We start from the raw sequence: 27775 nt of genomic DNA on the forward strand, positions 1-27775 counted from the left end.
CCGAATCCGTGTACTACCGAATTTTTTTTTTTTTTTTGCACATCCCTAATGCTAACACGTGGCTCACCACGGGGACGGGGTATGCATGGCCTTGCAACGCCTAATTAATCCTGCATTTATAGTCAGCACACATGCATACACTGCCATTGAGTTTGATCGGGGTTACTATGGGAGTCTCGCACTTCGCATTAGTGACTGGTTCCAGAACCCCTTGGGCCACAAGGCGGTCTAGCTCCTCTTCAGTCTTGGGCCTAAGAGTTAGTGGCACGCGCCTGGCCTTCATCCTTATGGGCTGCACGTTGGGGTCCAGTTGTAATGCTACGGGGGCCCCGGTGTACGTCCCCAACGTCCCGTCGAAAACGGCGGGGAAATCTGCACACACCTTTTGAAAATCTCCTTGAACAGGGGTGATATGGATCCCCGTCACTTGGATTCCCAGGGCCTTGAACCAAGACTGACCTAGAAGGCAGCACAGGTCACCCTCCACCATGATAAGGGGCAGCTTGCCCTTGAACATTCCGTACCTGATGTGGACCAGACCCACTCTCAGGACTGCAACCTCCCGCTTCTGAAAGTCCCGGACTATGAATGAGGTTGGTTGTAACTGGGCTTCCCCCACCAGGGCACATCTCCTTGAATGTGCGGGCAGAAATGACCGTCTGGCCCGCCCTGGAGTCTACCTCCATTTTGCAGGGCTTGCCTTCCATGAACACAGTCACCTGATATTTGTCCGAGGAGGGAAGGGGCAACTGGCATGCCTGGGCACCTGAAGTGATGAGTGCCTGGATGTCGTCCACGAGTGCGACCTCGTGATGGCGGCCATTCTGTTGTTGAGGAAGTTTTCCTTGGCGCAGCGCTGCTGACCGGCACACCCGAGCCAGATGCCCGGCCTTCTCGCATGTATGGCAGGTTGCGCTCTTGAACTTGCATGTGCGCCGCTCGTGTGGCTCCCCACAGCTGGCGCAGGTCTTGGGGATGGTCGATTCCGTTGCGCATGGCCTTGGCTTTTGTTGGCCCGCCTGATGCAGCTTGAGGGCGTCATCCGTGTCGAAGTCGTCCGATTCTGCGGCCAGTTGCAGCTGGTGAGCGCTGGTCCCCGGGCGGTGGGTCTTCTCCTTGTGCGCATCCTCGGCGGCAGTGGCTATTTGTAGGGCCTTCTCCAAGGTCGGCTTTGATTCCGTTGCGATTTTCCGATGTGCCTTCACATCCCTGATGCCGTGAGTGAACTTCATGAGCAGGGCCTCTTCCAATTGTGTGCTGTACTCCACCTTCTTGCCCTCTCACAGGCGGGCTAGGAAGGTCGCTACGGTCTCGTTCGGCTCCTGGAAGCTGTCGAGGAACTGTAGCTTCCGGGTGAGGAGGGTAGGCTTTGGGACAAAATGACCGGTCAGCGCCTCAATGATCTTATCAAAGGAAGATAACTCCAGCATCTCCGGCGCGACCAGGCCCTCCACTAGCTGTAGTGTGGCGATGCTGCAGTTGCTCAGCAGGATGGCCTTCTTGATTTCGGGTTCATCAACCTTGATTTGTTGTGCCACGAGGTGGTACTTGAGTCTTTTGACCCAGGCCTAGGGTTGCCAATCCCCAGGTGGGGGCAGGGGATCCCCTGGTTTGGAGACCCTTCCCCTGCTTCAGGGTCGTCAGAAAGTGGGGGGAGGGGAGGGGAATGTCTGCTGGGAACTCTATTATTCCCTATGGAGATTTATTCCCATAGAAAATCATGGAGAATTGATCCGCGGGTATCTGGGGCTCTGGTTTTTGGGGTAGAGGCACCAAATTTTCAGTATAGCATCTAGTGCCTCTCCCCAAAATACCCCCCAAGTTTCAAAAAGATTGGACCAGGGGGTCCAATTCTATGAGCCCCAAAAGAAGGTGCCCCTATCCTTCATTATTCCTTATGGAAGGAAGGAATTGAAAAGGGGTGCCGCCCCTTTAAATGTGATGGCCAGAACTCCCTTTGGAGTTCAATTATGCTTGTCACAGCCTTGATCTTGGCTCCACCCCTAATATCTCCTGGCTCCACCCCCCAAAGTCTCCTGGCTCCACCCCCAAAGTCCCCAGATATTTCTTGAATTGGACTTGGCAACCCTACCCAGGCCTTCGACTGCGACATGTCGAACTTCGGAATGGAGTTTCGCGATCCGGATGCGGTGGCCATGATTGGGCTGGGCGGTGGTGCCTGTTGTGCTGCGACGCTGGAGCTCGATGCACTTGGCGGTGCCAGGGGGCCCTGGACCTCGCTCATCCGGATCCCATCCTCGTCACCACTATAATATAGTGGGTTCTTTGCATGATAGAGGCTCAGAGTAAGTGATAACAAGCTCTTTAATAGGAGTGACATAGTAAAAGGTCATATTACAAGACTGATGTTGGGGCCCACAAGCCAAACTTATATACATCTCTGGGTTCCCACGCAAGCATGTTATTGGGTCATTCAAACTGGTGGGGGCTTGTGATTGGTCCAGGGCTGCGGGGATTTGAATCCTGCAGCTCTTTGTTCCCAAGTCCCCAAGCTCAGTCCTTATGGCTCCAATGAGCCAGGTGGAAACACCCAAAGTCTTCCCTTGAGTCCACATACATAACAAGAATCTTTCAAAGTTTTATTTAAGGTGTGAGCTGGGGTCGTTTTATAGAAAAATAGGTGGTGGAGCTCATTAGCATAACTCATTAGCATATGCTGCCCCCTCACCAGCCAAAAGCAACCAGATGCAAGAAAGGAGAGCCCAGGGCGAGTGAGGCCTCTTGGGCTGGCTAGAGATCCAGCCAACCCAAGCAGGCCTCAATCTCCTGGGGCTCTCCTGGACCACCCCCCCAGTCAAAAGGCCAGGAAGCCACCCACTGCCCAAAATCACATAAGAAGTGGAGAAAGGGTGGTGTGGGCTTCCAGGGGTTAATGAGGGCTGCTAGGGTGTGACAAAGCTCCTAGCGGCTGGCTTGCTTCTGCTCTCCTAATCCAGAGATTGCTATGCAGCTGCACCTACTATTCAATGGACAAGGTAGGTGGGGAGAAGTAGGGGGCACTGTCAGAAAGGTTCAGGAGCTGTGCTCCTGTGAGCTCCTGCTGAATCTGAGGCCTGGGTGTGAGTGTTTGTACACATGAGCTTTGTCAGACAGACTGGTGTTTTTTTTTCATTGTATCTGACCGAGTGTGTGTGCACACAAACGCTTATACTGTGAATAAAACTTTGTTTGGTGTTAAAGGTGCCACTGGGCTCAAACTTGGTTCTGCTCAGGGCTTTTTTTGTAGCAGAAACTCCTTTGCATGTTAGGTTGGGTTGCCAATCCCCAGGTGGAGGCAGGGGATCCTCCGGTTTGGAGGCTGTCCCCTGCTTCAGGGTAATCAGAAAGCGGGGGTTATAATGGAGAATTGGTCCATGGGTATCTGGAGCTCTGGGGGGCTGATTTTTGAGGTAGAGGCACCAAATTTTCAGGATAGCATCCCGTACCTCTCCTCAATACACCCTCCATGTTTCAAAAAGAATGGACCAAGGGATCCAATTGTATGAGTCCCCAAAGAAGGTGCCCCATCCTTCATTATTTCCAATAGAGGGAAGGCATTTGAAAGGTGTATGGTCCCTTTAAATGGAATGGCCAGAACTCCCTTTGGAGTTCAGTCATGTTCCTCGCTCCACCCCCAACTTCCAATTATTTCTGAACCTGGGGTTGGGAACCTTAGGGCCTTGGTTCAAATCTCCCTTCTAGGTGCCTTATGGCCCAGTTACTCCCAGCTTTATCTACCTCACAGAGCAATTACTGAAGATAGGAGTTTTATGAAGTGCTAGCTCTCTTTGGAGATACGGAGCTAAGGAGAAATGATCCTTTAGTTTTAATTATGCATTAAAACTATACAGGTAAAGCTCTAATAATAGCCTTAGCCCCGCCAACTTTGTCATGGTTGCCATACTAACGCACCCTTCCGCTGCCTTATTTGAGAAACAGCCGCTCTAAGACGACCAGTCGGCCATCTTTGTGACGGATATTGTGAAAGAGCCTGCGGCCATACTAACTTTGGGCAGCGAAACTCCGCCCCTTCAGTATATTTCCTTACGTCAGAAAGGACGTGTGGGGGATCCTCTCGTGCGCGCAGGCGTAAAAGAAATACCGTAAACGCGCCATCTTTGCGCAGGGCATGAAACCAGCGGGACTAGCAGCCATCACGGTAGCTGGCAGAGTTTCCCATTGGCACTCATGCGGATTCCCCCGATTGCAACGCCGTCATCTTTGTGTGGGTCAACTCTTAAAACAACAACTTTGATATAAAATTTCATTTAGAGTGAGAGATGCAAATATTTCTTTGTTTCCCGACATTTATTAATTCTTTGGAGTAATAAGGTTGCAGGAGAAAAAGCAAGGAGGTGGGACCAAAAAGAGAGCGCGAAGTTTGAGCGCAGGGCATCTTTAAGACCCAGCTTTCCTGTGCATGCATACTTCTTCACACTGAAACAGAATTCCCTCAGCTATTATTACATATAGGGAGGGGGACGCTCAGTTGTCAGGAAGGGCCAATTAGAGTCAAGACAGTGACAGAAATAAAAATAGAAATTCCCTGCCTGTCCGCACCAGCAAATTATACAAATTATGACCAGCAAATTATACAGCCTTCTATTTTTACAGATTCCAGGGTCAAAAAGGAATTATAAACTCAGCCATTTCTTTGGATTCAGTTCTGGGGCAAAAACAGTGAAGGAAATAATATGTCAGAAAAAGAGGGAGAGAAAGAGGCGGGGTCTGCCTTAATCAAAGATGGCGGGCGCCCTCGACAGCAATGGCGCGAGAAGCGTCGCCCAACGTGAGGCCTCCTTGAAGGCATGGAGGCCCTCCCTTTCCCCCCTACAGCCGGGAGGCAGGCGCGTGACGGACAAAGGCTGCGACGCCCGGCGGTGGACGAGGCTGGTAAGGAGGGGGCAGGATGGCTCTGGATTCCCCCCGGGGCGGGGGGGGGGGAGTAAAACCGAAATGTTTTCCGGGGGGCTGATTTTGCCCGTGGGGGGTTGATGGACGTCCCTCAACGCTTCCCCGTTCCTTCCTTGCAATTTCTTGTGGGGCGATGCAGCAAAGGTGGGCTGTGCAAGGGGAGAGATGGACATAGCTTTGGCGCGCAGCCCCGCCTCTCCTGTTGCAAATAACGAGGGTTGCCAGCTTCCAGGTGGGACCTAGGGATCTCGCGGGGTTACAGCTGATCTCTGGAAGAGTGATCAGTTCCCGTGGAGACACTTGCTGCTTTGGATATAGCATTGGGCCCGGCTCACTCGCCCCTTGTTTCCCCAAGCCCTGTCCTTTCCAAGTTCCACCTAGGGATGCCAACCTCCAGGCGGGATCTGGGGATTCCCTGGAATTGCACCTCATCATCAGGCTACAGAAATTGGTTGAGAAAACGGATGCTTTGAAGGGTGGATTCTGTGGGGTTGTACGCCTCTGAGGCTTCTGTCTTCCCCAGGCTCCACCCCCAAATCTCCAGGAGTTTCTCAACCTGGATCTGGCAACCCTAGTTCCACCCCCAGACTGCCAGAAATATCCCAACCCGGAACTGACATTCCTAACACACAGGCACTTGTGTGTGTTTGTGTGTGTGTGTGAGAGAGAATACATTTGAACATATGAAGCTGCCTTCTACTGAATCAGACCCTCGGTCCATCAAAGTCAGTATTGTCTACTCAGACTGGCAGCGGCTCTCCAGCTCCAGGGTCTCAAGCTGAGATTTTTCACACCTATTTGCCTGGACCCTTTTTAGTTGGAGATGCCGGGGATTGAACCTGGGACCTTCTGCTTACCAAGCAGATGCTCTACCACTGAGGTTTTTCATGCCTGCCTGGACCCTTTTTAGTTGGAGATGCTGGGGACTGAACCTGGGACTTTCCGCTTACCAAGCAGGTGCTCTACCCTTGAGCCACCGTCCCTCACAGTTTGTGTGTATAATGGACATATATGTAAGGTGGCTGGCTCTGGGTTGGGAAATACCTGGAGATTTTAGGGATGGACCCTGGGAAAGGCAGGGTTTGGGGAGGGGTGGGACCCCCAGAGGGTGTATTTTCATAGAGTCCCCCTTCCAAAGCAGCCATTTCCTCCATGGGAACTGATCAACTGGAGATCAGTTGTAATTGTGGGAAATCTCCAGGTACCACCTTGAGGTTGGCAACCATATGACATGTCTCCTGCACACCCATTATTAATTTTACTGCCCACACACGTGCCTCTCTCCATTCATTATCCTTATTTTGTGTGCATGTGTGAGTGTATAAAGAGACTTGTGCCCTGACTTGGATAGCCCAGGCAAGCCCAGTCTCATGAGATCTCAGAAGCTAAGCAGGGTCGACTCTGGCAAGTCCTTGGATGGGAGACCTCCTTGGAATACCAGCAGTCAGGAGGACAGGGGCAGGCTTTATCCAGCCACCTCTCTCAATATCCTCCATGACCCCAGTGGGAGGTCAGTCACCAGACTAGGGAGGGATGGTGGCTCAGTGGTAGAGCATCTGCTTGGGAAGCAGAAGGTCCCAGGTTCAATCCCCGGCATCTCCAACTAAAAAGGGTCCAGGCAAATAGGTGTGAGACACCTCAGCTTGAGACCCTGGAGAGCTGCTCCAGTCAGGTGAGGGACGGTGGCTCAGTGGTAGAGCATCTGCTTGGTAAGCAGAAGGTCCCAGGTTCAATCCCCGGCATCTCCAACTTAAAAGGGTCCAGGCAAATAGGTGTGAAAAGCCTCAGCTTGAGACCCTGGAGAGCCGCTCCAGTCAGGGGAGGGACGGTGGCTCAGTGGTAGAGCATCTGCTTGGGAAGCAGAAGGTCCCAGGTTCAATCCCCGGCATCTCCAACTAAAAAGGGTCCAGGCAAATAGGTGTGAAAAGCCTCAGCTTGAGACCCTGGAGAGCCGCTCCAGTCAGGGGAGGGACGGTGGCTCAGTGGTAGAGCATCTACTTGGGAAGCAGAAGGTCCCAGGTTCAATCCCCGGCATCTCCAACTAAAAAGGGTCCAGGCAAATAGGTGTGAAAAGCCTCAGCTTGAGACCCTGGAGAGCCGCTGCCAGTCTGAGTAGACAATACTGACTTTGATGGACTGAGGGTCTGATTCAGTATAAGGCAGCTTCATATGTTCAGAGGTCGCCATGACTTCCAGGTGCAAACACACACACACACAAATGCACACAAAAAAGAGAGAGAGAAAGACTTGTATATGTTCCTATCATATCCATGCATGGATCCCCCCCTCTTTTCTTACTTGCTAGCAGACTAGCCCAGTCTTGGAAGCTAAGCAGGGTCAGCCCTGGTTAGCACTTTGGATGGGAGGAAAGGAAAGGTCCCCTGTGCAAGCACCAGTCGTTTCCGACTCTGGGGTGAAGTTGCTTTCACAATGTTTTCACGGCAGACTTTTTACGGGGTGGTTTGCCATTGCCTTCCCCAGTCATCTACACTCTCCCCCCCAGCAAGCTGGGGACTCCTTTTACTGACCTCGGAAGGATGGAAGGCTGAGTCAACCTCGAGCTGGCTACCTGAAAACCCAGCTTCCGCCGGGGATCGAACTCAGGTCGTGAGCAGAGCTTAGGACTGCAGTACTGCAGCTTTAACACTCTGCTCCACGGGGCTCTTCTCTTGGATGGGAGACCACCAAGGAAGTCCAGGGTTGCTATGCAGAGGCAGGCAATGACAAACCGCCTCTGAATGTCTCTTGCTCTGAAAGCTCTGTGGCGTTGCCATGAGTGAGCGGTGACTCGATGGCAAAAAAAAAAATCCAATGTATATATGAGAGAAAGGTGTGTCTAATAGGCAGCTGTATTTTTGCACACAGAGATGTGAAAGAATTTTAACATTGTGTAGTGGCTAAAATACCAAATGCATGGAAGGAAGCTGTAATTTCTTTGATTCCTAAGGAAGATAGAGATGTCACGAATGTAAAGAACTATAGACAAATTTAATTACTAAATAATGACTATAAGATATATACAAGAATTTTGGCAGAACGACTTAAACAATATTTGATAAATTTCGTAAAGGAAGACCAAGCGGGATTTCTCCCTAAAATGCAAATAAGAGACAATATTAGAACTGTTGTAAATATTGTAGAATGGGCTGGGAAGAAACCAAGGATTAAAATGAAAGTTTTAATAGATGCTAAAGAAAGAGGAGGATTCCAATTACCAGATTTAAGATTATATCATGAAGCAGTTTGTTTAGTGTGGAGAAAAGATTGGGTGACGCTGTTGAATAAAAAACTTTTAGCGTTGGAAGGTCATGGAAATAAATTCGGCTGGCATGCTTATATGTATTATGGGAAGAAGAAGATGGATAGTTTTTTTCTCTCACCATTATATAAGAAATAATTTGTTAAATACCTGGATGAAGTATAAGAAATATGGTGATGAAAGAAAACCAATATGGATAGTGCCAGCAGAAGTGATAAAAATAACAGCTGAGACAGGTGAGGAAAAATGGCTGTCATACAATCAACTATTAAAAATACAAAGTGGCAAAATAGAATTGAAAACTGCTGTGGAGTTGAATAACAAATATGATTGGTTTCAAATGCAACAAATAAAGAGTTTGGTGGAAAACGATATTAAAACTGAAGGAATAAGACAAGAGCAAACAGAAATGGAAAAAGTTCTGCTTGGAGATAATGAAAAATTAATTTCAAAAACTTATAAGTTACTTTTAAAATGGTCTACAGAAGATGAAGTAGTGAAATCTCAAATGATTAAATGGGCAATAAATGTAAATAAATACAGATGGATACATGGGAATATTTATGGAAGAACTCTATGAAACTTTCAGCATGTCAGAATATTAAAGAGAACTGTTTTAAAATGATGTATAGATGGTATATGACTCCTAAAAAATTGGCAAAGATGAATAACAAGATGCCAGACAGGTGTTGGAAATGTAAAAAACATGAAGGTTCTTTCTACCATATGTGGTGGACTTGTGAAAGAGTGAAAAAGTATTGGCAGATGATCCAACAAGAAATTTCTAGGATCTTGGGATATGAATTCAAGAAAGCTGCAGAGGCTTTTCTGTTGGGGTTACAAATGGAAAAATTTCCAAAAGAAGATAGAACTATAATTTGGTACTTGCTTTCAGCTGCTAGGACACTATATGCGCAGTTATGGAAGCAAGAAAAAATACCAGAAAAATGGGATTGGATTGTAAAAGTTATGACATGGAGTGAGATGGACAAATTAACAAGAACTTTAAGAGACTATGATTTAGAAGATTTTAAAAGGGAGTGGAAAAAATTTAGACGTTATGTAGAAGACGAGTGGAAAGTAAAAGGACTTTGGACAATTTTTGATAATGATTAAACTTTAGAAGAAAGAAGAATATTAATTTTAGTTCTTAGGAATTAAGGGTACCTTTTAATGTTAGTATTTTGAGTAAATAACACTAGCGGGGGTCAAGTAACGGGGGGAGGGGTGATTAGAAAGAAGCATATGGGATAGATGAAAAGAAGTTATTAATGGAAATTATTACCATACGTTATCAATAAAATTGTTTAAAGTCAACATTGTGTAGTGGCTAGAGCAGGGGTGTCAAACATGCAGCCCGGGGACTGAATCAGGCCCCTGAGCAACTTGCTGTTATCTCCTTCCTTTCTCTCTTGCTTCCTTTTGCATCACAGCTTGCTTTGCCAGGCTTGCTCAACCCTCACAGGAGCTACAGAGCAAAACCTCTATTTTTTTCCATTGGCTGAGGCTCCTCCCTTGGGGAGGAAGAGGGGAAGGCGGAGCTTGTTCTTTCAGGCTCTCTCAATTGCATAGCAGAGCTACTGAGCCACACCTCTCTTCTTTTCCCCTGCTGGTCCCTGGGGAGGAAAGGAAGGAAGGAAGGAAGGAAGGAAGGAGCCTTCACAGGGTTGTTGAACGGAGAGAACGGAGCCGAGGAGAACAATGTAAGCTTTTTGCATCCCCATTGGGGAGAAAGGCAGGGTAGAAATGAAGGCAAGAAAGATAGATGTCAGCTTTTTGTGTGTGACTTCTCTGTGGATGTACGTAGACAGAAGCAGAAGTGTGCCTGTGAGCATACACTGTGCACACAAGGAAACCCTTAGGCTTCCAGTCCACCCCATTTACAGTCCATGAATCACACCACCTGTATGATGTTTTCACAGTTGCTCACCTTCCTCTCCGTCTTTGGAGCAGCTGTTCTGGTTAATTTATTGGGGTTTTTTTTAAAAAAAAATCTTGGTTGGGTAACCAGAATGTTGCCCAGGCAAGCCCGATCTTGTCAGATCTCAGAAGCTAAGCAAGGTTGACTCTTGTTAGTACTTGAATGAGAGACCTCCTTGGAATACCAGCAGTTGGGAGGGCAGGGGCAGGCTTTATTGAGCCACCTCTCCATATCCTTCAGGCTCCCAGTAGGCGTCAGTCACCAAAGGTCGCCATGACTTCCAGGTGCACACGCACACTCACAAACACAAAATACAAAAATATCAGAAACAAAAGAAAAAGAACTACTGCGGTTGTCTTTGTAATAAACATTGGGAGAGAGTGACTGATGATTTGTTGTACGTAGCATGTTAGAAGCGCTTTCCCCGTTGTTTAAATCAGGGGTGGCCAAACTTCCTTAATGTAAGAGCTACATAGAGTAAATGTCAGATGTTTGGGAGCCGCAGGACATGAAAATCAGATGTTTGGAAACTGGAAGGAAGGAAGGAAGGAAGGCAAATAGATGGGGGAGGGAGAGGTAGAAAGAAAGCAACTGTAACTTTAAATGCATTCTCCAAGCCACTGGCTGGCTTGGCTTGGAGAAGTGATTGGAAGAGAGAAACGCCTTCTCCAAGCCGGCCAACGGGGCCGTGGGGGCCTCAAGAGCCACACAATATGTATGAAAGGGCCACATGTGGCCTCCAGGTCACAGTTTGGCCACCCCTGCTTTATACCATTGCGGTGCTTCCAACAACTTTGCAAGGTAGGCTGATTATATTATCCCCCCTGTTAAGGAATAGGGGACAGAGAGAGGCTATTATAGAGTTTGTGGCAGAGCTGGGACGGGACCGTTTCCTGATCTGCACTGCCATCACCTTAGCTGGTTTTTCTGCTCCACAGAGAGAGCGCCCTGAGGGATGCCCAAGAAATTCCAGGGGGAGAACACTAAGTCGGCAGCCGCCCGGGCAAGGAAGGCTGAGGCCAAGGCAGCGGCCGATGCCAAGAAGCAGAAGGAGCTGGAGGATGCCTTCTGGAAGGATGAAGACAAACACGTGATGAGGAAGGAGCAGCGGAAGGTGAGTGGAGGGCTGTGGGACAGGGAAGCTTGGCAGGGGTCCTCGTGGCAGGAGGATCTCAAGAGGGACCTTTCCTATCCTTCAGATTTTAAGAGGAACTCCCTAATTCAGGGGCGTCAAACATGCGGCCCAGGGGCTGAATCGGGCCCCGGAGGGCTCCTATCAGGCCCCCAAGCAACTGGCTCACATCTGCTTCCTTCTCCCTCTTTCTTGCTTCCTTCTGCACCACAGCTTGCTTTGCCAGGCTTGCTCAGTCGCACAGGAGCTACAGAGCAAAGCCTCTATTTTCTCCATTGGCTGAGGTTCTTCCCTTGGAGAGGAAGATGGGGAGGGAGAGCTTGCTTAAGAACATAAGAGAAGCCATGTTAGATCAGGCCAATGGCCCATCCAGTCCAACATTCTGTGTCACACAGCGGCCAAATATATATATATATATATATATATATATATATACACACACACACACACACACACACACACACACTGTGGCTAATAGCCACTGATGGACCTCTGCTCCATATTTATATATATCTAACCCCCTCTTGAAGGTGGCTATGCTTGTGGCCACCACCACCTCCTGTGGCAGTGAATTCCACATGTTAATCACCCTTTGGGTGAAGAAGTACTTCCTTTTATCCGTTTTAACCTGTCTGCTCAGCAATTTCATCGAATGCCCACGAGTTCTTGTGTTGTGAGAAAGGGAGAAAAGTACTTCTTTCTCTACTTTCTCCATCCCATGCATTATCTTGTAAACCTCTATCATGTCACCCTGCAGTCAACGTTTCTCCAAGCTCAAGAGCCCTAAGCGTTTCAACCTTTCTTCATAGGGAAAGTGTTCCAGCCCTTTAATCATTCTAGTTGCCCTTTTCTGGACTTTATCCAAGCTTTGTCAGGCTCTCTGAATCACACAGCAGAGCTACTGAGCCAAGCCTCTTTTCCTTCTATTGGCTGAAGCTCTTCCCCCTCCTGATCCTCTGGGAAAGGAAGGAAAAAGCCAGAGCTTCCTTTGCCAAGTTCCCTGGATCGCACTGGAGAGATACAAAGGAAGTGCCTTTAAGACCAACGAATTTAAACATGTTTTATTTTAAGTTTTTTAAAAAAAATCTTTAATTGTATCCGTCTGTGTCTTTTATAAAGTTTATATCTTTGCTACCTGGCCTTCCATTTTATGACATACATGGCCCAGCCCGACAGGTCTAATTTATGCCAGATCTGGCCCTCATAACAAATGAGTTCGACACCCTATCCTATGGGTCATTTCCTAGAAAAAGGTGTTGGCGCTCATTTGCACAACTCATTTATTTATCTATTACTTGAAATTCCTATCCCGCCCTTTCCGCAGGCGGAGTCAGGGCGGCTAACAACATTCGTTTTTACAGATTAAAACCAATAAAAGATAATTACAATTTAAAATTTAAAAAAACCATTTCATTTCATGGTGCTGTATCACTACAATATAATATAAACGGTGATCACATAGTACTCTATAATGATATAGGGTGGCAGCTCTCTCCCTGTCGAAACAGTTCAGTCTTACAGGCCCTGCGGAAAGCAGAGAGATCCCGCAGGGCCATTATGGCCTCCGGGAGAGCATTCCACAATTCTGGTGCTGCCACCGAGAAGGCCCTAGCTCGCGTCAGCCGCAACCTAGCCTCCTTTGGTCCAGGGATGGACAACAGGTTTTTTGTCCCTGAACGCAGTGCTCTCTGGGAATATGCGGAGAAAGGCAGTCCCGCAGATAAACAGGCCCCTGACGATAGAGGGCTTTAAAGGTCAATACCAACACCTTGAAACGGACTCGGAACACAATAGGTAGCCAGTGCAGCTCTCTCAGCACTGGCTGAACGTGCTCCCACCGGGGGGCCCGTTAACAGCCGTGCCGCAGCATTCTGCACTAGCTGTAGTTTCTGAGTCAGCGCCAAGGGTAGCCCCATGTAAGAGAGCATTACAGTGATCTATTCTTGAGGTGACCCGTAGCATGGATCACCATTGCTAAGTCGTCGTGCTCCAGGAAAGGTGCCAACTGCCGCACCCGCCGAAGATGAAAAAGGCGGATCTAGTAGTGGCTGCTACTTGGGCCTCCATTGTAAGAGAGGACTCAAGAAGCACACCCAAGCTCTTGACCTTAGGGGCCGGTATTAGTGACACCCCGTCAAGAGCAGGCAGAGGGATCTCCCCCCCCCCCCCCCCCGGACCACCCCGGCTCAGGTAGAGAACCTCCGTCTTCATCAGCTTCAGCTTCAACCGACTCAGCCTGAGCCAAGATGCTACGGCTTGAAGAGCCAGGTCTAGATTTTCCAGGGTACAGTCGGAAAATATACCACACACCCCTGACATCATCGGAAGGTGGACTAAATTAGATCAGCCCAGCATCTACCTTAAAATGCTTCTGGAATTAGAACTGCCATAATAAAACTTTACTCCCATCATACTTTTTAAATGACTTTCTCCTATGTGGCCATGGTGGCATGAGGAAGATTTCCATCTGTCTGCTTTATAGGTTTGGGTTATTTTCCCATTTTTTTGTGGGGGGAAATATTAGAAAGGCCATTTTCTTTCCTTCAGCCTCCCACAGAGCTTTGGAAGTCATCAGGAGGGTTGGGTTCTCCCCATAATGTCTCTCATCCCCCACCGTGCCACACTGTAAATATACCCAGATCTTGGGGTACATCCTGGAACATCTTTTACTTGGCTGATCTGGCACTGGAACAAGTCCCCCTTTTGGCCACACGATGGCAGCAGCAGATCATGTGGTTGAATTGCAAGCTACCTCCGTCTCCTTTGCCTCAAGGCTTATGAATGAGCAGCTCAGGCTATCCATCTCCATCCCCACCCCCTTTTGGTGACAACTCATGACCAATTTAGGGCGACCCTGTAGAGCAGCGGTGGCCAAACTGGGTCGGGAGCCACATGTGGCGCTTTCACACCTATTGTGTGGTTTCCCGAAGCTGCCACTGCCCTGTTGGTCAGCTTGGAGAAGGCATTTCTCTCTTTAAACCACTTGGGGAGGGACGGTGGCTCAGTGGTAGAGCATCTGCTTGGGAAACAGAAGGTCCCAGTTTCAATCCCCGGCATCTCCAACTAAAAGGGTCCAGGCAAATAGGTGTGAAAAACCTCAGCTTGAGACTCTGGAGAGCCGCTGCCAGTCTGAGTAGACAATACTGACTTTGATGGACCAAGGGTCTGATTCACTATAAGGCAGCTTCATATGTTCACTTTGCCAAGCCAGCCAGCGACTTGGAGAATGCGTTTTAAAGTTAAAGTTGCTTTCTTTTCACCCTTCCCTCCATCTTTCCCTTCCTTGCGGCTCTCAAACATTTGAAGTTCATGTCTTGCAGCTCTCAAACATCTGATATTGATTCTATGTGGTTCTTACATTAAGCAAGTTTGGCCAGCCCTGCCGTAGCGTTTTCAAAGCAAGAGACGTTCAGAGGTGGTCGGCCATTGCTTGCCTCTGTGGAGTGACCCTGGGTTTCTGTGGTGGTTTCCTACCCAAATACTCTCCCTCTCCGAATTAAACCTGGCAGGGTCTTTTATTCCTTTTGGAAACAAGGTGCAGGCTGTGGCTCATTGGTAGAGCATCTGCTTTGCATGCAGAAGATTCCAGGTTCAATCCCCAGCATGCGGGGTTTTTTGTTGTCTAAAGGAACAGGTAGTAGGTGAACTGAAAGCGCTCTGCCAATATCCTGCCAGTTAGAGAAGGCAGTTTAGACCTTGGCACATCAATAGTCTGACTGTGTATAAGATAATGTTTATGTGTTCAGAGGTGTATGTGTGGGGGGGTGTTTCTTCCAATATTATCCCATCCTGTTCATACTTTTGGAAGGACCCCATAGAGGTGTATGACGGAAAGTGTTACTGCTGTGAGCCTGGGAGTGGAGTTGGCAGAAAGAGCCAACTTTCTGTGTTGGGAATGTTCAATCTGTGCTGGGAATGTTCCTTGGTGCTGCTCAAAGGGAGAAGATAATGGAACTGCATTACTACCCACTGGAGAGCCAGTTTGGTGTAGTGGTTAAGTGTGCGGACTCTAATCTGGGAGAACCGGGTTTGATTCCCCACTCCCCCACTTGCACCTGCTAGCATGGCCTTGGGTCAGCCATAGCTCTGGCAGAGGTTGTCCTTGAAAGGGCAGCTGCTGGGAGAGCCCTCTCCAGCCCCACCCACCTCACAGGGTGTCTGTTGTGGGGGAGGAAGGTAAAGGAGATTGTGAGCCGCTCTGAGACTCTTCGGAGTGGAGGGCGGGATATAAATCCAATATCTTCATCTACCTCACAGGGTGTCTGTTGTGGGGAGGAAGGTAAAGGAGATTGTGAGCCGCTCTGAGACTCTTCGGAGTGGAGGGCGGGATATAAATCCAATATCTTCATCTACCTCACAGGGTGTCTGTTGTGGGGAGGAAGGTAAAGGAGATTGTGAGCCGCTCTGAGACTCTTCGGAGTGGAGGGCGGGATATAAATCCAATATCTTCTTCTAACCTACCCCAAGGACTTCTGGGAAAGCCTATGGCTCAGCGGTAGAGCCCCTTCTTTGCACACAGATGGTCCCCGGTTCACTCCACACCATCTCCTGCAGTTTGGTGTAGGGTTAAGTGTGCGGACGCTTATCTGGGAGAACTGGATTTGATTCCCCACTCCTCCACTTGCAGCTGCTGGAATGGCCTTGGGTCAGCCATAGCTCTGGCAGAGGTTGTCCTTGAAAGGGCAGCTTCTGGAAGAGCTCTCTCAGTCTCACCCACCTCACAGGGTGTTTATTGTGGGGGAGGAAGGTAAAGGAGATTGTAGGCTGCTCTGAGACTCTGTCCTTGAAAGGGCAGCTTCTGGGAGAGCTCTCTCAGCCCCACCCACCTCACATGGTGTCTGTTGTGGAGGGAGGAGGAAGGTAAAAGAGATTGTAAGCCGCTCTGAGATAGGGCGGGGTAAAAATCCAATATCATCTTTTTCTTAAAAGGACCCCAGGTATAGAGCTGGAGAGGACAGAATTGGGCTATGTGGATGTTTAAAATATAATTCTACATAGATCCAAGTGGGCAGCAGTGTTGGTCTGAAGCAACAGAACAAAGTTGGTGTCTAGTAGCACCTTTAAGACCAACAAAGTTTTATTCAGAATGTAAGCTTTGGTGTGCATGCACACTTCATCAGACGAAGGAACGGGGTACAATGAGCAGTGCTACATATAGCTGGTGGGCAGTGGTTAAGCATGCGAAGTGATACAAAGTTAGAATGCAGTGGCAAAATAGTGAAATTAACAAACTGCATGTACATTTGGTCTGGATAGCATTAGCGTGGGAAAACAGCAAAGGTAGAATCGCAGAATGATGGTGAGGGCGTCACAAGGCAGTAAATGCAGTCTTAATTGCTCTATTGCTCCTCCCATTTATTTTAAACCATCTCTACCCTGCTTCCCACCCCCACCCTCCCAAGAAAAAGGGAGCCAAAGCAACTTGTCAACGGAGCTGAAAAGCAAGGAGAAAGCCAGCCAAGGCTTAGGATATCTCTGTTGGACGGAGTTCTCAGCCACAAGGTCAGGCGGCGGCCTCTGGCTCAGATGGCTTTGTCAGGGATTTAAGCAGAGAAGTCTGCAAACTCTGTGGCTGGAACAGAGCATCCATGCTTCATAGACAGGCTGACCACTGGGGGGGGGGGATGCAATATTTTTTTGACGGGTATGTTTTGGTTTAGATCTGTTGGACCCCCGGAAAAATTCAGGATTTTTGCAGAAATCTCAGGGTTTTTTTTTTTCAGATCCAGCAGACCCAAGAAGACAAACACTAGTTTAAAAAAAGTTCAGCTTGATACTGGGGCTGGCTTGGCTTCCCCTGCAACCCGGCTTTAATGGGGCTGCTGGAGAAGCCAGTGCAAAACGAAGCTGGTGGGGAATGCAGTCTGCTCCCAGCAGGCATAGCCGATCCTGGTGGGGCTCACGCCTCCTGCAGTCCAGTTTAATTCGGGCTGCGTGAGAAGCCAGTCCTAGGAGCTGCTATGACACATGGAGCGCTCAACACATTGCTTCATGCAGCACAGGAGATCCACAGCCACTAGAAGGAAGAGAGGCCTGGCTCCATAGCTCTGCTGTGTGATTGAGAGAACCTGGCAAAGCAAGCTCTCCCTCCCCCCTTCCTCCCCAAGGGAGGAGCCTCAGCCAATGGAGAAAACAGAAGTTTTGCTCTGTCGCTCCTGTGTGATTGAGCAAGCCTGGCAAAACAGGCTGTGATGCAGAAGGAAGCCAGAGAGAGGGAGAAGGAAGCAGATTTGCTCACAGGCCTGATAGGAGCCCTCCTGTTGCCTGATCTGGCCCCGGGCCTCATGTTTGACACCCTTGCTTTAAAGGGACTGCAGCAGAAGCCCAACAGACAGCTGAGAGACAGGAGCAATCCCACCTCTATGCTGGTTTTGGATCTACTCGGTAATTCCTGAATTTATCTGGGATTTTTTCTAGATTTTTTTCCTGAGAAAACCCAGATACAGTTGGGATGCCGAAATCTACCTGAAAAATACCAGTGAAGTATTTTTGGGGTAGATTTTTGGTTTCAAGTCCTGGAGATCTGAATGCACACCCCTAGTGACCACAGAACGGCGGTCAAACAAGGGAGGGCATTAATGTCATACCCAGCTTGTGGGCTTCCCAGAATTCATGTGGCCAGCCGATGCTGGGAAGTGGGATTCTGGAGAAATGTGAAAAGAGCTGGGCTGGATCTGAGGCTCCTGCTTCACACAGGGACCAACCAATTGACCCGGACAGCCGTGGCTTCTATACCCTGTTTGTTAGCCTTCACCTCCCGTTGATTCCCAGCTGTAGCCTTTCGAGAACGACTGCCCCTGCATATGGAGTTTTCCATCAGGGCTTTTTTTGTAGCAGGAACTCCTTTGCATATTAGGCCACACCCCCTGCTGTAGCCAATCCTCCAAGAGCTTCCAGGGCTCTTAGTACAATTCCTACTGTAAGCTCCAGGAGGATTGGCTACATGGGGGTGTGTGGCCTAATAGGCAGAGGAGCTCCTGGTACAAAAAAAGCCCTGGCTATCATACCTAGCAGCCGCTGCATGGGTCTGCCTAATTCCGTTTTGAAGCCTTAATGGAAGCATTAAGGTTCAAACCTTAATGGAAGGAGCAGAGATAGAACAGTTGGATCCTAGAGATGTCTTTCTTTGAATTTGAAGCTTAGATGAAACTTTCTGCGAAAACAAGATCCTAATATCCAGAGACGCTCATTTACGGGCTTCCTGCAACTCCTTGGACTTTGGTCCTTAGTGGATTTCAGTCGGCAGTGGCCGGAATGGAAGACGTCCTAAGAAAAGAAATCTGTGATTGCATCACAAGGGCTTTTTTTTGGGGTAGTAGGAACTCCTTTGCATATTAGGCCACACACCCCTGATGCAGCCAATCCTCCAAGAGCTTACAGGGCTCTTCGTGCAGGGCCTACTATAGCTTCAGGAGGATTGGCTACATCAGGGGTGTGTGACCTAATATGCAAAGGAGGTCCTGCTAGAATTCCTTACAGGGCTCTTCGTACAGGGCCTACTGTAAGCTCCAGGAGGATTGGCTACATTAGGAGGGTGTGGCCTAATATGCAAAGGAGGTCCTGCTAGAATTCCTTACAGGGCTCTTTGTACAGGGCCTACTATAGCTCCAGGAGGATTGGCTACATCAGGGGTGTGTGGCCTAATATGCAAAGGAGTTCCTGCTGCAAAAAAAAGCCCTGTGCGTCACTTCTTTGAACTTTACCAGTTGGACTTTGGGGTTGGACTACCTGTTCCGCGCTGTAGTTGTTCCGTGTCTGTTTGTTATTTACAAGGTTTTTGTATAGTCTATGAGTGTTATATTGTTAGTGCTTTTCGTGTAATCTAATCTTCATTAAGATATAGTTTGTACACGGAGGCACCGCCTTGTTTTCTTAACCACTTTTTCTGTGATTCTCACTTTTGTCGCCGTACCTGATCTCCTATTAAAGCCATCTGTGCTCCTGGCCACTGCTGCGTGAGCAGAAAGGGCTTTTTGTTCTGATCCAGCCTGGGTGGCCTTATTTGAAAGGGGACTGAGACATCCTTGCAAAATTCTGTCGACTCCATCCCACGCTTTTCTAGCCCTTCTTCTGAGGTGTGACTTGAGGGTTTCCCCCTTTGTTTCAACAACTTAGTGAGGCGATTTAGGTGGAGAGAGAAGGACCGACCGAGGTCTTCCCATAAGCTTCATGGCAGAAAGGGAGTTCGAGTTCTCCCTGATCCTAGGGTTGCCTGTTCCCAGGTCCCGGTTGGGGATCCCCCATTTTCTGAGGCTTGTTACTGGCTGGCGGGGAAACCCCACCCCCAAACGCTGATGTCGCTGTGTGACGTCCCCAGGAAGTGATGTCATCGCATCGGGGATGTTGTGCGGCTGACGTTATGGTTTGAGGGCAAAACTCTATGGTTTGAAGCCGGTTTAAGCTTTGCCCTGCCAGTTTCCTGTAGAAGCATCCAATTCACTGACATCGCAAAGGTGTCTTTATTCTCCCCTGAAACATCCATTTTGGCTGTCTTCCTCCGTCTTGTGGGGTTCAAGCCTTTCCTCTCTTCCCCAGCCATCCCTCCTGAGAGTCGGTCTGCGCTCTTCTGATGTGAGCCTCCAGCCAAGTAGGGCTGGAGGCAGGGGATCCCCTGGTTTGGAGGGCCTCCCCCCTCTTCAGGGTCATCAGAAAGCCAGGTTGGGGGGGGGGGGAATGTCTGCTGGGCATTCCATTATTCCCCATGGAGACCGATTCCCATAGGGTATAATGGAGAATTGATCTGGGGGTATCTGGGGCTCTGGAGGGCCTGTTTTCTGAGGTAGAGGCACCAAATTTTCAGCATAGCATCTGATGCCTCTCCTCAAAACACTTCCCACGTTTCAAAAAAAAAAAAAAGGACCAGGGGGTCCAATTCTATGAGCCCCCAAAAGAAGGTGCCCCATACTTCATTATTCCCAAATGGAGGGAAGGCATTTAAAAGGTGTGTGGTCCCTTTAAATGCGATGACCAAAGCTCCCTTTGGAGTTCAGTCGCGCTTGTCACACCCTTGCTCCTGGCTCCACCCACAAAGTCCCCAGATATTTCTTGAGTTGGACCTGGCAGCCGTGGCTCCAAGGCAAGGCCAGTCCCTCTCCCTCCCCCCTTGCCTTGGGAGCAGGGAAACTGTCTGCATCGACACCTAAACCCTCTTGCTGGCTGCGTCAGAGGGCAGCCCTCACCAGAGGTGCCCATGTGGAACTCTCTGTGCCCAGGGATGCAGTGGTGGGTGAAAGTTGACCCTCTCAGATCGGCCTGCCTCATCTCCTCCGCAGGCTCGAGTTTCAGACTGTCTCCCTGTGACATTGAAGGGTCTCCGTGGCCAGACGCCCGTCTCCCTCCCTCGCTGCTTTCTCTCGCTAAAAGCCTGGCCTTTAATTGGCTAATGCTGCCGGCTTTCCATTGCTATGGGAGCCGTTTCTGGCTGGGAACCAGTGTGGATTGCCTTTTTGCCCCTCCTCCTCTCCCCCCACCTTGTTCTTTTTTTGTCCTTGCTTCCTTCTCCCCTCCCTGTTCTCCCCCCCCCTTTCATCTCTCCTCTCTCTATCCCCTCCGGGCCCTTTGTTGACTCTCCTTTCCCCTTTTCCTCTTTCTTGGCGGTCACGCTTTGCCACCTTCTCGACGCCTTCTAATGCATCCCATTTAAAATTAACCGTGGAAAATGTGCTCTGATTTTTTTTGTCAGCACTTCTAGACAGATACCCCTCTGGGGGGGGGGGCAGGTTTCGTTTTACACGGCTGCCTTTGCTTCCCTGCTGTTCTCTCCCCCCCCCCAACCTGCTAGCAGAGAAGGGAAGTAGCTGGCAAGCGCATGGCAGAGGGGTGGGGTTACCTCCTGTGCTTGGATGGGTCCGAGTTTCCATACTGATTGTTAAGCTCCGGGCTCCTGTGTGGCGGCCAGGCATCCTGGGATGCTTAAGAATGTAAGAAGAGCCTTCCTGGATCAGACCAGTGGTCCATCCAGTCGAGCATTCTGTCTCACACAGTGGCCAACCAGTTCCTCTGGAGGGCCAACAACAGAGAACAGAGGTTGAGGCCTTATAAGAACATCAGAAGAGCTCTGCTGGATCAGACCAGTAGCCCATCTGGTCCAGCATCCTAAGAACATAAGAGAAGCCATGTTGGATCAGGCCAATGGCCCATCCAGTGCAAAACTCTGTATCACACAGTGGCCAAAAAATTATATATGTATATATATACATATATATACACACTGTGGCTAATAGCCACTGATGGACCTCTGCTCCATATTTTTATCTAACACCCTCTTGAAGCTGGCTATGCTTGTAGCCGCCACCACCTCCTGTGGCAGTGAATTCCACATGTTAATCACCCTTTGGGTGAAGAAGTACCTCCTTTTATCCATTCTAACCCTACTGCTCAGCAATTTCATTGAATGCCCATGAGTTCTTGTGTTGTGAGAAAGGGAGAAAAGTACTTCTTTCTCTACCTTCTCCATCCCATGCATAATCTTATAAACCTCCATCATGTCATCCCGCAGTCGACGTTTCTCCAAGCTAAAGAGCCGCAAGCGTTTTAACCTTTCTTCATAGGGAAAGTGTTCCAAACCTATAATCATTCTAGTTGCCCTTTTCTGGACTTTTTCCAATGCTATAATATCCTTTTTGAGGTGCGGTGACCAGAATTGCACACAGTATTCCAAATGAGACCGCACCATCGATTTATACAGGGGCATTATGATACTGGCTGATTTGTTTTCAATTCCCTTCCTAATAATACCCAGCATGGCGTTGGCCTTTTTTATTGCAATCGCACACCGTCTTGACATTTTCAGTGAGTTATCTACCACGACCCCAAGATCTCTCTCTTGGTCAGTCTCTGCCAGTTCACACCCCATCAACTGGTATTTGCAGCTGGGATTCTTGGCCCCAATGTGCATTACTTTGCACTTGGCCACACTGAACTGCATCTGCCACGTTGACGCCCACTCACCCAGCCTCAACAGATCCCTTTGGACTGTCTCACGCAGTGGCCAACCAGTTCCTCTGGAAGGCCAACAGCAGGGCATAGGGACCAAGACCTTCATAAGAACATCAGAAGAGCTGGATCAGACCAGTGGTCCATCCAGTCAAGCATCCTGTCTAACACAATGGCCAACCAGTTCCTCTGGAAGGCCAACAACAGGGCAGAGAGTCCATGACCTTCCCTTATAAATTCCCCCCGGGTCTGGGATTCAGAGATTTAGTGCCTCTGAATGTAGAGATTCCTCTCAGTCACCTTGGCTGGTAGCTGCTGATAGACTTCTCTTCCATGAATCTCTCTCATCCTCTTTTAAAGCTGTCTATTCCTGTGGCCTTCACCGTATCCTCCTGCAGTGAATTCTGCATTTGAGTCACTCTCTGTGTGAAGAAGTATTTCCTTTTGTCCATCCTGAATCTGCTGCCCATCAGTTTCACTGGGTCTCAAGCTCTAGTGACCACGAGAGGGAGGAGACATTCTCTTTGTCAACTCTCTTCACCTCAGGCATGATTTTATAAACCTCTATCATGTCCCCCCCTTAGTCATTTCTTTTCTCAACTGAAAAGTCCCCGATTCTTCAGCCTTCCCTCATAGGGAAAGGGCTCCAACCCCCTCATTATCTTGGTTGTCCTCCTTTGTACTTTTCCCAGCTTCTTGTACAAAGAGTTCCATGTCTGACATATCAGGGGAGCCATATCAGAGTCTTGACATATCTGAGAGTCAGTTTGCTGTAGTGGATAAGTGTGCAAACTCTTATCTGGGAGAAACGGGTTTAATTCCCCACTCCTCCACTTGCAGCTGCTGGAATGGCCTTGGGTCAGCCATAGCTCTTGTAGGAGTTGTCCTTGAAAGGGCAGCTTCTGGGAGCTCTCTCTCAGCCTCACCCACCTCACAGGGTGTCTGTTGTGGGGGAGAAAGGGAAAGAAGATTGTAGGCCGCTCTGAAACTCTGTCCTTGAAAGGGCAGCTTCTGGGAGAGCTCTCTCAGCCCCACCTACCTCACAGGGTGTCTGTTGTGGGGGAGGAAGGGCAAGAAAATTGTAGGCCGCTCTGAGACTCTGTCCTTGAAAGGGCAGCTTCTGGGAGAGCTCTCTCAGCCCCACCTACCTCACAGGGTGTCTGTTGTGGGGGAGGAAGAGAAAGAAGATTGTAGGCCGCTCTGAGACTCTGTCCTTGAAAGGGCAGCTTCTGGGAGAGCTCTCTCAGCGCCACCTACCTCACAGGGTGTCTGTTGTGGGGGAGGAAGAGAAAGAAGATTGTAGGCCGCTCTGAGACTCTGTCCTTGAAAGGGCAGCTTCTGGGAGAGCTCTCTCAGCCCCACCTACCTCACAGGGTGTCTGTTGTGGGGGAGGAAGGGCAAGAAAATTGTAGGCCGCTCTGAGACTCTGTCCTTGAAAGGGCAGCTTCTGGGGGAGCTCTCTCAGCCCCACCTACCACACAGGGTGTCTGTTGTGGGGGAGGAAGGGAAAGAAGATTGTAGGCCGCTCTGAGACTCTGTCCTTGAAAGGGCAGCTTCTGGGAGAGCTCTCTCAGCCCCACCTACCACACAGGGTGTCTGTTATGGGGGAGGAAGGGAAAGAAGACTGTAGGCCGCTCTGAGACTCTGTCCTTGAAAGGGCAGCTTCTGGGAGAGCTCTCTCAGCCCCACCTACCACACAGGGTGTCTGTTGTGGGGGAGGAAGGGAAAGAAGATTGTAGGCCGCTCTGAGACTCTGTCCTTGAAAGGGCAGCTTCTGGGAGAGCTCTCTCAGCCCCACCTACCACACAGGGTGTCTGTTATGGGGGAGGAAGGGAAAGAAGACTGTAGGCCGCTCTGAAACTCTGTCCTTGAAAGGGCAGCTTCTGGGAGAGCTCTCTCAGCCCCACCCACCTCACAGGGTGTCTGTTGTGGGGGAGGAAGGGCAAGAAGATTGTAGGCCGCTCTGAGACTCTGTCCTTGAAAGGGCAGCTTCTGGGAGAGCTCTCTCAGCCCCACCTACCACAAAGGGTGTCTGTTGTGTGTGGGGGAGAAAGTAAAGGAGATTGTAGCTGCTCTGAGACTGAGATTCAGAGTGTAGGGTGGGATATAAATCCAATATCTTCCATGGCCCTGACCAGCAGCATCCTTTGGCTTGTGTGCCTTGTTTCTTGAGGGCTACCCCTTCCTCAAGAGCAGTGGTTAGAGACCCTCCTGAGCACTCCCAGGAGTGGGCATGAACTGTCCCTGGCATGTGGGCGTCGATGCACAACCTCTTCTCTCGCGCTGGAAGCTGTGAAGCATCCCTGCCCTGAGCTGGATGGCCGAGGCCAGCCTGATCTCATCCGATCGCAGAAGCTAAGCAGAGTCAGCCCTCATTAATACTTGGATGGGAGACCCCATGGGAGTCCAGGCTTGCTTCGCAGAGGCAGGCAGTGACAGGCCGCTTCTGAATGTCTCTTGCCTTGAAAACCCTACTTGACGGCATTTGACGCGCACACTCAGCATTCCTGCCCTCCCTTCTTGGGGAGGGGCGTGGCTCGGTGGCGGAGAATCCGGCAGGTCCCGGGTTCAGTCCCCAGCATCTCCAGTCGAAAAGACCAGGCAGGAGGTGACAGGGAAGACCTCTGCCTGAGACCCTGGAGAGCTGCTGCCTGTCTGAGCAGATAATACTGACCTCGATGGGCCAAAAGTCCGATTCAGTCTAAGGCAGCGTCGTGTCTGATTGTGGGCATGACTGGCTGCTCTGCCCAGGGCTTTTTTTGTAGCGGGAACTCCTTTGCATATTAGGCCGCACCCTGCTGTTGTAGCCAACCCCCCCTTCCAAAGCAGTGTAAACTCCAAGGTAGGCTGACCCTGTACATGGAGGTTCCGTTTGCCGGTCATGGGCCATATGATGGGGGACAACCCACTTTAATTTGGAACAGAAGAACCAGGGGTGGAATTCTAGAAGGAGCTTCTTTGCATATTAGGCCACACCCTGCTGTTGTAGCCAATCCTCCTGGAGCTTCCAGTAGGCCCTGTACTAAGAGGCCTCTAAGCTCTTGGAGGATTGACTACATCCGGGGGGGGTGTGTGGCCTAATATGCAAAGGAGCTCCTGCTACAAAGTGTGTCCTGACTGTGTCTGCCCAGTAGTTCTGACTGTTCTCCGCCCTTGTAGGGCTGGAGGCAGGAAGGGCACTTAACATCTTCCAGCTACCTTCCCAAGGGCAAGAGGAAAATACAATCAGAATTACGCTTCAAGGTCCGCTCGAGGGAGCCCTGCGCCGCCCATCGTGCTCTCCTGTCTCTGAAGCTCGGTTCTTCAGAGGGATGGGAAGTCCCGGCAGTGCTGCGAAGAGATGGGGGGGGGGGGGCACTTTGTCTGCAGAGGCGGGAGGGGCCAGCCGAGGAGAGCGAGGTGTCTGGGAGCAGCTGAGGCTCTTTGAACGGGAGGCTGGTTCAGATCTCGAGGATCTGCCTTGATGCCGGGTCTCTCTCTCCCCGCGGGGAACGAAAGAGGAAAAGATAATGAGAAAGTGACATCTTGGCGTTTCTGTGTATGCCCGAGGACGGGAGGCTGTTTGTCTTCCCTGCTCCCAGTGAACGATAGAAAAGAGCTGGGCGGGTTCTTTTAAAAAAAAAAAAAACGCTCGCCGCTTTGATTCGAAAGCTGCTAGGCTGCTGAGCTGTGATTCTCCGGCAAACTCGGGGTGCCGGTTTCTGAACTCCGTTTGGGATCGAGGGTGACATTCTCCCAGCAGAGAACAACATAAGAACATAAGAGAAGCCATGTTAGATCAGGCCAATGGCCCATCCAGTCCAACACTCTGTGTCACACAGTGGCAAAAATTTTTATACATACACACACACTGTGGCTAATAGCCACTGATGGACCTCTGCTCCATATTTTTATCTAAACCCCTCTTGAAGGTGGCTATGCTTGTGGCCGCCACCACCTCCTGTGGCGGTGAATTCCACATGTTAATCACCCTTTGGGTGAAGAAGTACTTCCTTTTATCCGTTTTAAATCATCCCCCCTTCTGCCTCTTAATCCTGACCTTCCTTGCCAGACTAACTTTCCTTAGGGCTGCTAGCAGGATCAGACCAACAGTTCATCTAGTCCACCCTCCCTCTTTCCAGTAGTGATCCAGCCAGATGCCTTCAGGAAGACAGTAGGGGCAGGGCATGAAGGCAGTTGCCTTCTACAGTTCCCTATCCCTAACACCTGGGAGTCCAAGGTAGACTACTCCTGAATCTGGAAGTTTCATTTACCTATCCCAGGTAATAGCTTTTATCGTCATGAGTGATCTCTCTGTAATTTAATGCAGGGGATCACTTTTGTAGGAAAAAGAGGTTCTGGAGCTCATTAGCATAACTCACTCGCATACGCCACACACCCAGGGGTGGAATTCTAGCAGCAGCTTCTTTGCATATTAGGCCACACACCCCTGATGTCGCAAGGCTGTTTGCATATTAGACCACACACCTAATATGCAAAGGAGCTCCTGCTAGAATTCCACCCCTGCACACACCCTTGGCATCACCGGAAGGTGGACTAAATTAGATCAGCTCAGCATCTGCCTTAAAATGCTTCTTGAATTAGAATTGTCATCATAAAACCCTACTCTCGTCATACCTTTTCAATTGACTTTCTCCTGTGTGGTCACAGTGGCATGAGGAAGATTTCCATCTGTCTGCTTTATATGTTTTGGTTATTTTCCATTTTTTGGGGGGGGGGAGATTAGAAAGTCTGTCAAATCTTAGAGTTCAGCAAAATTCTCCCAGGGGGGTTGAACAATGGAGCCCAGAAGCAAGTATGGGGGGGGGGGGTTAAAGAAAGAAAGAGCACAATCAAATTTAAAGGTCCTGGAGCTTTGTTCCTGTGAGCTGCTGCCCAAAATGAGGCCTGATGTAATGTGTCTATTTGGGGCTTTGTGTCAAAGAATCTTGCAGGGTTACGGGTTGGATTCTGCTCAGCCTTTCTGTTAATGGGGGTGCGTTTGTCCGGCACAAGAGACAAAAGCCCCTTGTGTAGTGGGAAGTGGGTCAGTTTTGTGGGATCCACCCTTTTAATTAATGTTTAAATCGCTATGTTTTATGTAATCATCGGACGCCCATGTCTGTTATATTGTTAATTTGAATCATGGGACTCCGATGTCTGTTAGCCGCCCTGAGCCCGCCTTGCGGGGAGGGCGGGATATAAAAATAAAGTATTATTATTATTATTATTATTAACCTTCCCTGGTGTTTATTATTTAATTTATCTTCTGCCTTTTACCCTAATGGCGACCCAAAGCAGCTTACATTATTCTCCTCTACTCTGTTTTATCCTCACAACCATCCTGTGAGGTAGGTAAGGCTCAGAGGGTGTGACTGCCTCAAGGTCACCCAGCAAGCTTCCGTGGCACAAGTGGAGATTTGAATCTGGGTTTCCCAGATCCTCGTCTGACACATTAACCACGACACTACGCTGTCTGCCTGTCTTTCCTGGTTTCTTCGCCCTGTGAAAACAGGCAGAGCAAACCAAAGCTGGGAGCCACTGCATGTGGCCGTACTGTTGGCCCCAGTTCTTGTCCTGGCTTCTCTTCTGTTAGGCAGTGATGTCAACATTGTTGTGTGTTTTGGCCCTGACC

At 49.5% G+C, this 27775-nt stretch overlaps 1 protein-coding gene across 1 annotated transcript in view; it reads left to right on the forward strand.

Moving 5' to 3' along the window:
- The first annotated feature begins 4809 nt into the window (after window positions 1–4809).
- Window positions 4810–27775, forward strand: part of CCDC124 (coiled-coil domain containing 124) — a 34403-nt gene continuing 11437 nt past the window's right edge. The window contains exons 1-2 of the mRNA XM_060233403.1: window positions 4810–4893; window positions 11033–11208. Coding sequence (XP_060089386.1) covers window positions 11050–11208 — 159 coding nt within the window. The 5' untranslated portion in view covers window positions 4810–4893; window positions 11033–11049. The remainder of the gene's footprint in view (window positions 4894–11032; window positions 11209–27775) is intronic.

The sequence above is a fragment of the Heteronotia binoei genome, chromosome 2, assembly GCF_032191835.1.
Source record: "Heteronotia binoei isolate CCM8104 ecotype False Entrance Well chromosome 2, APGP_CSIRO_Hbin_v1, whole genome shotgun sequence".
NCBI classification, from domain to species: Eukaryota; Metazoa; Chordata; class Lepidosauria; order Squamata; family Gekkonidae; genus Heteronotia; species Heteronotia binoei.